The 10,366-nt window shown below is 37.6% G+C and overlaps 1 protein-coding gene across 1 annotated transcript; it reads right to left on the minus strand.

Moving 5' to 3' along the window:
• Positions 1-2,637: 2,637 nt before the first annotated feature.
• LOC114288926 (Pectin lyase-like superfamily protein) lies at positions 2,638-7,210 on the minus strand. Its single transcript, XM_082905314.1, is given in 8 exon segments — positions 2,638-2,730; positions 4,429-4,837; positions 4,929-5,010; positions 5,099-5,306; positions 5,390-5,434; positions 5,509-5,676; positions 5,771-6,070; positions 7,166-7,210. Coding segments are annotated over 8 exon segments (1,350 nt in total).
• Positions 7,211-10,366: the final 3,156 nt, after the last annotated feature.

Below are 10,366 nucleotides of genomic sequence, written 5' to 3' on the forward strand. Positions count from 1 at the left end.
GCACACTGTTTTTGGGGGTATATTGCCTGCCAATCTTTGGTTGCCAAATGTGAGTGGATGAATGGATAAACGATATCCGATTAACTTGATTTTTTACAGGTATGTTCTACTTGATGTATTCTAAAATGTGAACGGTTCGAATTATCAAAATGGACCTCGAAAATGGCCCAAATGGCTGCACAGTGGCTGCTGTGCACCCCACACAGCAGCCACTCCAATTCCATTGTAAAAAGATGGGGGTATTATGCCGAGAGGCATTCAAATGCTTAATTTGAATTATTCTTTTAGTACCCTCCCTTCTTATAAATTCAGTTTCACCCCCCCCCCCCCCCCCCCTCTCTCTCTCTCTCTCGTATCTATGCATTTCCGAATGCCCACGCAAGAGTAAAATATAGGATACGTTAATTGGTAAATTCGAACTATAATGTGGTTGTGTGTTGGTCTAATAAGGAGATATAACAGGGCCATCTTATGGGAAAAAAAGGAGGAACAAAGTGGATGTATGTGAAAAAGAGAATATTAACTATACTGAAGTGAGGCCACTTTAATTATCTCTCCAAAAGAGAAGCTCTGCATTTCTTTATTCTTCTTGCTTGTCTCTGCAACTGCAACTATGACAAAGAGCTTTGTCACTTCACTTACATTACATGTGATCTACAAAGAGCTTTGTCACTTTGCTTTGTGGGCTACATTCTCTACTTTTTTCTGGGCTAGCCTTCCAAACCATACCCATACACATACTTATGAGAGACATCCCTCCCTCTACTTCTTTGGCATTAGGAGCTTGAGACCTTTGACTTTTAATTTCAATTGGTCAAAATGCATGTACATTGTCATTGTTGGATCAGATCAGGTTTATCCCCTAAGAAAAAGAAGGTGAACACTGATTCTGATTGGATATCAATTTCGTTTTGAGTGGATTATGAGCTTGTTTAGCAAATCAAAGCCAATTATTTAAAAAATCATGATCTAAAAAACTACCTTAGATTTTAGAAGAGTTGATAAACAGATTATATACAAGTTAACGGATAAAAAATATTTAAAAAAACTTGGTCCTATTGAAGGAAAGGAAGTCCAAGAAACGAAAGCTGCAAAGCCTGCCTGAAGTTCAGCGCATGGATAGGGCACCTATAAGGCTATATAACCCTTATGTTAGAAATTGGTAGAGTAGAACTTGTTCACATAAGAAAGCCTTTTACATTATTTACTATTTTATTTTATTTTAAAGAAGGTGCACTGAAGCACCAAGCAAGAGAAAAGTTCAAAGCTAAAAAGGGGGCTTAATTTAGAAGCCAGTAGCCACTTTAATGAAATGCCTCCACCCACTGCATATTCGAAAAAGGTATTTGCCAACATTGCGCTTGCTACACACAGAAAGAAAGAGAGTTTCGGGAGTTTTAACATTTTTCATTCACTAATATACAAGTAAAAAAAATTATACTTAAAATTAATACAGATTAATGTAGTTGGTAAATTTTGATTTTATCATTTTAAAATAAAAAACTCATCAAGATGAGTAATATTTTTAAAATATCACTCTCCACATCATTTTTGTCTAATATACTTATGTAATACTTGGATCAGACTCTCCTATTCGGACATGAAGAGAACGAAATCTTATTAGAAAAATTGCAGTTATCATTATAATCTCCATCCCGTACACAAACACGCATGAAAGACAACTGAAAAGTTAGAATCTTAAATTAAACTGCCATCATTGAATAATCAATGGAGTGTTTGGTGCACTTTTTATGTCATTAAGCATCACATTTAATGAATATAAAAATCTACTTGTGGAATGAGTGTCAGCTTTAACCAAATACCACACTTTTAAATAGAATTTGTATAGCATGTGCATCTAGTTTTATGCTCTTACATGCCGAAGGTTTGCAGTCCTACAACTTTGTCTGTCTCTCAGGGAAAGAAGAAAAAAAGAAGCCAATATTAAAAATCAGACATGAAATTTAACAATTCCACACACTCTGTGTGGCATTGCTGGTGTGGTTTTGAAGAAAGATTGTATTTGTATAGCCACACATAACAAAAAAGCATGCAAACCTACACATCACATAGCAATACCACACAAACTGCAAATGGAATTAATAATCAAGCTCCTGTTTTCGCAATTTTCAGATTAACTGTTGCGTTGAAATGGTTGCTTATGGATTTTGTTGCTGGCCATAAGTTAAAACAAACATAACTCCTTATCTGGTATTTTTGTATTTGTGACTTGTTGTCCTAATTTTTATGTATTTATAATAGAAGGGAGACCTAATCTTTTCATACTGAAAACAGCGACGGTCATGGACGTACTAGTTTTGGGGTGAATTACGTAAACCTTGTATTCTTTGCGTGCGCCTGTGATTTATCATTCTTGTGTGTTTGCTCCTCTTTGTCTTTCTCACTTATCCTAGTTAGGTTTTATGGACTTCTAACAGTAGATGGGGGCAGAGATGGAAGTCCCTCAGTTACAGCAGACCAAGAAATCACTAAAATTAGAAGATTAAAATAGAGAAGAAAGAAACATAGGATTGAGTGTTGCATTATGCTGAAGGGGGATAAAATAATACGTCCACCTCTCATAATGAACCATATACATAAATGCATTTGATTCTTGCATAATTGGAACCTATCAAATCAGCAGTGGTCCATGTTATTTTCCAAGATGGATGGAGGACATCCCTCTAACAAGCAGGACACTGGTGGAATTGTTAGTGTCTGCAAATCTTCCATAGGTCCGTTTGATAGAGTTGTGAAAAAGTGATTATAGATTATAACTTAACAGATTATAACTTATAACTGTGAATATAAACTGGTAATTTGTTTGGCGCAGCTGTGGGATTATAGATTTAAGCAGCAAAGTAGTGTTTGATAAGTAAGTTGTAAAATAGTTTTTTGCTATATAATTGTCATTTTTGCCCTTATAAGATATAAAATTTGTGATTTCATTTATAATACATTTTTTTCTTTTTCTTTTTCTTTTTCTTTTCATTTTATTTTATTTTCTTTTCTTTTTCACTTTATTTTCTTTTCTTTTTTTAAATTTTTTTTCTTCTCTTCTTTCTTTGTTAATTTTTTTAGATTTATTAATTCATTAAAATTAATATTCATGTTCTAATTTATATTAATGTTGTGATTTCATTACATATTATTTTCATATATTCATTTTTATTATTTATATCTGTATTTCTTTTCTTTATTATTATTATTAATTGTGATTTTAGTATAAAAATTATCAATTGCTCATCAATTATTAAAATTAGTATCAATTATTATTATTATTATTATTATTATTATTATTATTATTATTATTAATTTGTTCATCAATTCTTAAAATTATCATCAATTGTCCATCAATTATTATTATTATTATTATTATTATTATTATTATTATTATTATTATTATTATTATTATTATTCATATTATTATTATTCTTAGTAAAATTATTATTATTAGTGTCAATTAATGGATTAATTATTATTATTATTTTCATTTTTAATATCAGTTAATATTAATAATCAGCAATTGTTATTAATTAGTATCAATTAATATTAATACTAATTTATTAATACATTAATATTTATTAACATTTTAGTTTATTAATATTTATTTTTTAATACTAAAATTATTTAATTCTATCAATTATTTTTTATTAATATTTTTTTTTCTACAATTATTTTAATTATTTAATACTAAAATTATTTTTTAATTCTAAAATTATTCTACTTTCCTTCTCCTCTTCATCTGTACGTCGCCGGTGGCAAAACGACGACGGCGAAACGACGGACCAGAGACAATGGTTAGTGTTTCAAATCGAGGAGCTAAGGTTTCATCGCCTTTGGTTCGTGTGTGAGAGAGAGAGAGAGAGAAAGAGAGAGAAGAGATCGGGATCGCAATCGCAATCGCAATCGTGATTGCGACGGCGCTAGGGTTTCCTCTGGTTCGTGCGAGAGAGAGAGAGAGAGAAAAAAGATCGCGACAGAGCAGATCGAGATCACGACGATGCTAGGGTTTCCACTCGATCGCGAGAGAGAGAAGAGAGGTCGCGACGGAGCATATATGGATGTTGTGCTGTGTTGAGGGAGAAAATGAGTGTCAGAAATCGCTCCATCCGTCGCCGAAAATCGCTTCTGTCCACCGAAAATCACAGAGTCCTTTCGTGAGAGGGAGAAAATGAGTGTATTTTATTTACATACCTAGTTCACTTGTAATTACTTTAAAGTATGAAGGACATTTAAGTCTTTCACATGCAGCTTGCCGGTTAAGCTGCAAATTAAGCACCCCTTCCCCCACTCAACCAAAAAGCTCATTTTCTACTTATAAAAAGTTATAATCTACACCCATTAAGCTACACCAAACACTCCAAACCTAGTTATTTTAAGCTATAAGTAGATTTAAGTTGAAAATAAGCTATGCCAAACAGGCACATGAGCATTCCAACAGAATGGGTCCAATACCATTTCTCCTATAGCGGGAAGAAGCTCTATATCTGACAGTGTTATGTTGGTGCTAGGCACGAAGTCGCTGTAGGCAAAACGCATTAGTGGGGCTCAGAGATCATAGGTTCCCTTTATGTTCATATAAATTATGTCCGATACAAATACTGCTGTTGTTTGGTTGCTGCAATCTTTGGAGAGGCAATAGAACTGGTCGATCATGATTGGATTCCTAACATTTTCCATGTGAACGTTACTGAACATGATTCCTGATACGGCTCCATGACCTCCTTGCCATGTCTTGATCCTCACTCCATTGTCAAATTGCTTTATCACCGTGTCTCTAACCGTGACATTGGAAACACAGGCTCGAGTGTTGTGATTGCCTAAACTCCCTATGCTGGATTAAGAAAAAATGGAACACATTCAAAAAATGGTGAAAATTCACAGAATATTCTAAGATCAGACATCTGATATGACCAGTGAGATACCTAATTCCATGACCAAGTCCACATGTGAGGTTCCTTATATCTACATCATAATAACCTGATCCAATTGATACACAGTCATCACCTACAAAAAAGCAAATGTGATCCACAAGGATTATGATCTTGTGACGATAATAAATTGGAGAAAATAAGACTTGGGTTTTCATGCTAACCATTGGAGATTACTGAATTGTATATTTCAACATTGTTTGTGTTTTCTATATGTATCCCATCAATATTAAGACTTAAGGCAGGAGCGATTATGTGAATTGATTCAATGTGGACATTCCGGCAATTATCAAATCTGAAGCGGAATTAGGGACTATTCTTGATTCTTAGTCCTTTAACAGTCAAGCTGGTGCACATGAAGAACCTTATAGCCTAGAAATTAAAGGCACAGACCAAAAGTTGCCAGAGTTAGAATGAGAATCAGGTAGAGATATTAAGCAAAGTGACTCACTTACAATTGGACTATCACATGGTCCTGACAATGTGGTTCTATTAGCTCCCTGTGTGCACGTATAGCGGATTAGTGAAGTGCTTTAACAATGAAATCATTCGTTAATAAACTGAACAGTAATACCTTATGGGGTTTGCAGGGAAGATCCCACCATTTCTTTCCTCTCCCATCTATTAGACCGCCTCCTTGAAGTGATATTTCATTGATTCTGTAGAAGATAAGCCATTGGTTCTTACTGTTACTATTTGGCCACAAATCAAGTCCATCTGGTGGCATAAGAGTGCCATCAACCTAAAAGAATGTAAGTACCGAAAGACATTAGTCTTTTTAATCATTGGAGTCATGAAGAAAGTTTCAAGAGGAATAGAATGGCAACATTAATTACCTGGAACACAAAACCACTCTGACAAGGACCAGTGAAAATTGTGGATTGAATCATGAAGGAATAACTGAAGGGAACAAGGAGGACCCCTGACTCAAATAAGCACGCTATGTCCCACGCTGTCTTGAATGCCTCTGTGTCATCTGTTATTCTATCCCCCACAGCACCAAATTTTCGTACATCAAAAACACCAGTACTTGAATTGTAAGAAGTCCCGCCAGTTGTTGGGTCAGAAGGTTCAGGTGGAGGAGAAGGGGGTTGTGAAATTTGGATAGCAGGGGTGAATGGTGTTTGTGTTTCAATCTAGCTTGCCTGCTGATACTGAAGCAACCAAAAGAAATGTAAAGAACTAGAAACGACAGTGTAATGCACCATTGTCAGCTTAACTATGCTCAAGCAGCTAATCTAGAACAAGTTGATGTTGAACAAAGAGAAATCAATCAATACAACCAGAAATGTACTTTCAATTGTAGCTTGAGAATATAAACAGTTGAAACAGCTTTGTCACTATCAACAAGTGGATGAAAAGAGTGAGAATTGAGTACATCCCATGTTTAATGGAATTGGAAGAGCACTAAAAAGCTTGCTTTCTATATGTGACCAATGTGAGCAATAGTAGTAGAGCAACTTGCGTAGGACTTAAACCCACTTGAGTCTAGCTAAAGAATGTAGACAGAATAGAATCTTAAAGGCTGAAGTCATGTATATATTGTTGGGTCCACCTCACCAATAATCATAAATGAGGAATTGCTTCAACTGTCATGAATGACAGTTATTGCAGCATAAATGATATGTAGGCATTTGACAAAGGATGCGGCGTGCAACATAATAAATGAGCAGCCAATATATTGCAGATTTACCACCCACAAATGTTTACTAAACAAATCAAAAATAAATTTGGGACACAGACGAGAAGATTTTTTTGGAGGACTTTTCAAGTGCATAACACCAAACTTCGAGTATAAATTCCTCTATTGGGCTTACAAAGTAAAAGTGAGTAGAGTAACAGTAAGTGATAGTTACTCAAGTGAGGAGCTTCTTATTGTATACCTCAAGTTTGGGCAAAACTTGAGAGTGTGACTGTGTGTATACCTATTTTTGGAGAATCCCATTATTAAGAGAGCATATCCACTGCTAAGTGGAGAGAGTTTGTTTATACACACAGTTGGGTGGAGAGTGTCAATATGTACCTGTGTGGGTGATTTTCTGGCCACACTGCCAAACAGGTACCCAGCTGGAGAGCACCGGCAGAATAGATTAAGCCCGAATGACCTGCAACAAAAAGAAGAGTTTCCGGCTGTAGCTCGTCCACCTGGGGGCACTCCGACGATCAAGTCAGTACTCAATCAAAAATAATCAATAGTGCTAAACTCACTGGACAAAGCATAAAAGACATACCTTAGACCTGTGAGGGTGCCTATTTTTTATAGCCAACATAATCATAGTCCCAATAGGAGCCTAGCTCTAATGGACTTAGGATTACTGCTAATCTTGGACTCCCAGTAGGATTGGGATAAACTCTCTAAGAGTCTCATCTTTACCGAAACTGAAGTCTTCTCCCATTCTAGGACTCTTGTCCCTTATCCGCTTATCTCGGATTCCAGTTTTCTTGCAGATAACCTCGGCCTAGCCGAGATTGCCTTGGCGTCATGACCAGGACACGTGGTACCTCGGCTGGCACTTCGGTGACACCTCGGCCACGTGTTGTCATTCAAAAATTATGTCCCCACAACTGCCCCTTAGGTTCTATTACCTCGGCATCCTGAGGTGATGGAACCTATATCATTCCTCCATTTAATCATGACCCCGGTTTAACTTCAACTTATAAACTTTTCTCAAGTTTTAACAAGTGTTAAACATAATCTCGGTTTAATTTCAACTTGTAAACTTTTCTCAAGTTTCAACAAGTGTTAAACATCATCTCGGTTTAACTTCAACTTGTAAACTTTTCTAAACTTTCAGCAAGTGTTAAACATCATCTCGGTTTAACTTCAACTTGTAAACTTTTCTCAACTTTCAACAAGTGTTAAACATAATCTCGGTTTAACTTCAACTTGTAAACTTTTCTCAAGTTTCAACAAGTGTTAAACATCATTCCGGTTTAACTTCAACTTGTAAACTTTTCTCAAGTTTCAACAAGTGTTAAACATCATTTCGGTTTAACTTCAACTTGTAAACTTTTCTCAAGTTTCAACAAGTGTTAAACATTATTTCGGTTTAACTTCAACTTGTAAACTTTTCATAAGTTTCAACAAGTGTTAAACATCATTTCTTCTCTCTGCCCCCTAACGTGAACCTGAGTTTCACTCGGGGTCTCATTATGCATATATTCTGAAACAACGTTGTGTATCTTCATCAGTCATAAATATAGAAGAATTCTGCTAAAATTTTATTCATGACGTCGGCAAATAACAAGGAAAATCTAATGGTAGAAAAACTTCAGATTACAAGTATTCCAGGGTCTTGGCAACTCTTTGCTCTCACTATCTTCAAGCCGATATGCCCCGTTGCCCAATATCAAAGTGATTCTGTAGGGTCCTTCCCAGTTTGGGCCAAGCTTGCCCTCCCTGGGATCTTTCTTGTTGCTGATGACTTTTCTCAAGACTAGGTCGCCGACTTGGAACTCCCTTGGGTTGACTCTTTTATTATAAGCTCTGGCAAGCTGCTGCTGGTAGGCTGCGAGCTGAATTGCAGCTCTCTCTCTTCTTTCTTCTAGTAGGTCCAGATCTCGGGCTAAGAGTACATCATTAGTCCCATTTTCTACTCCTTGGGTTCTGATCCCAGGGATGCCGACTTCAAGCGGAATGACAGCTTCTGTGCCATAGGTCATGGCAAAGGGGGATTCCCCCATTGATCTTCTCGGCGTAGTCCGATATGCCCAGAGCACACTTGGTAGTTCATCCATCCACTTTCCTTTTGCTGCCTGCAGCCTCTTCTTTATGCCATCTAGAATAACTTTGTTGGATGCTTTTGTTTGTCCATTGCTTTGAGGAAAGCTTGGGGTTGAAAAGTAGTTCTTGATCTTGGACTTTGCACAGAAGTTCTTGATTAGCTTGCTGTCAAATTGTGTTCCATTGTCATCTGCTATTACTCTCGGAATCCCAAATCTGGTGATGATGTTCTTCCATAAGAAGTTCTTCACGTCTACATCTCAGATTTTGGCTAAGGGCTCAGCTTCTATCCACTTGGTGAAGTAATCTGTTGCTACCAACAGGTACTTTCTTTGTCCAGTTGCTTAGGACAGTTGCCCAACGAGATCCATGCCCCATTGGGCAAACAGCCAAGGACTGGATACTGGTTAAGGTCTGCTACTGGCTGGTGTATCAGTGGTGCAAACCTTTGGCATTTTTCACACTTCTTGACATAGGCTTCTACGTCCTTTTGCATGTAGGGCCACCAATACCCCTGGGTAATGGCCCTATGGGCTAGTGATCTGCCCCGGTGTGGCTTCCACAGATTCCTTCATGTATTTCATATAAAAAATCTTCAACTTGTGATGGGTGTACACACCTTAAAAGAGGTCCAGTGAAAGATCTTCTGTAGAGATGTCCTTCTGCTATTAGACTGAATCTTGCCGATTTCAATATGATCCTGTGTGCCTCCTTGTGGTCATCTGGCAGCTTTCCTTCTTTTATGAATGCAACAATTGCATCCATCCAGCTTGGTCCCATGTCCACACACATTGTTTCACGCTCTGTGGTCAGTGGTTCGATGCTCGGGCCCGACAAGTATTCGACCATTATCGTCCTTGCTTTTCCAGGTTGTATTGCATTGGCCAGATTGGCTAGTGCATCGGCGTGACTTTATCATCTCGGCTGACCTGATGTAGTCGGCAATTCTGAAACAAAGCTACTAACTTGTTGACTTCCTTTGCGTAGGCTGACATCCTTTCATCTCAGGTTGCAAATTCGCCCGTTGTCTGGTTGACTATGAGCTGGGAGTCACAGAAGACTATCACTTCATCTGCTTCTGCTGCTACCGCCAGCTTTAGTCCTGCAATCAATGCTTCATATTCTGCTTCATTGTTTGAGACCTTAAACCCCAATCAAATGGACTGTTCCAATACTTCTCCATCTGGAGATACCAGTACTACTCCTACCCCCGCTCCTTGCCGGTTTGAGCTCCCATCGACAAACAGTCGAAAGGAGTCGCCGATGTAAATGTTGCAGGGTCTGAGTTTTTCGTTTTTCCTTTGTTCTGTTGCATTTGGCTGGGCTTCTCCTTACTTGCTTAGAAATCGTTCGCCTCGGCTCAACGGAGCCCGATGTGCGATGGATTTTGGTGTGAACTCGGCCACGAAGTCGGCCAAAACTTGGCATTTGATTACTGTTCTGGGTCTGTACTCCAAGTCATACTGTCCCAAGGCCACTGCCCATTTGGCTATTCATTCTGTCAGGTCTCCTTGTTGTAGTAAAGACTTCAAGGGGTGTTCTGTTAGCACCACAATTTTATGGGCCTGGAAGTAATGGTTTAGTTTCTTTGAAGCCATTACTAAAGCCAGTGCCAATTTTTCTAAGGGTAGATACCTTGTTTCTGCATCGGTCAGGGTTTTGCTTACATAGTAAACAGCCATTTGCTCCATTTTTTCTTCTCAGATTA

This window comes from Camellia sinensis, chromosome 14 (genome assembly GCF_055761805.1).
Source record: "Camellia sinensis isolate YWXY chromosome 14, ASM5576180v1, whole genome shotgun sequence".
NCBI classification, from domain to species: Eukaryota; Viridiplantae; Streptophyta; class Magnoliopsida; order Ericales; family Theaceae; genus Camellia; species Camellia sinensis.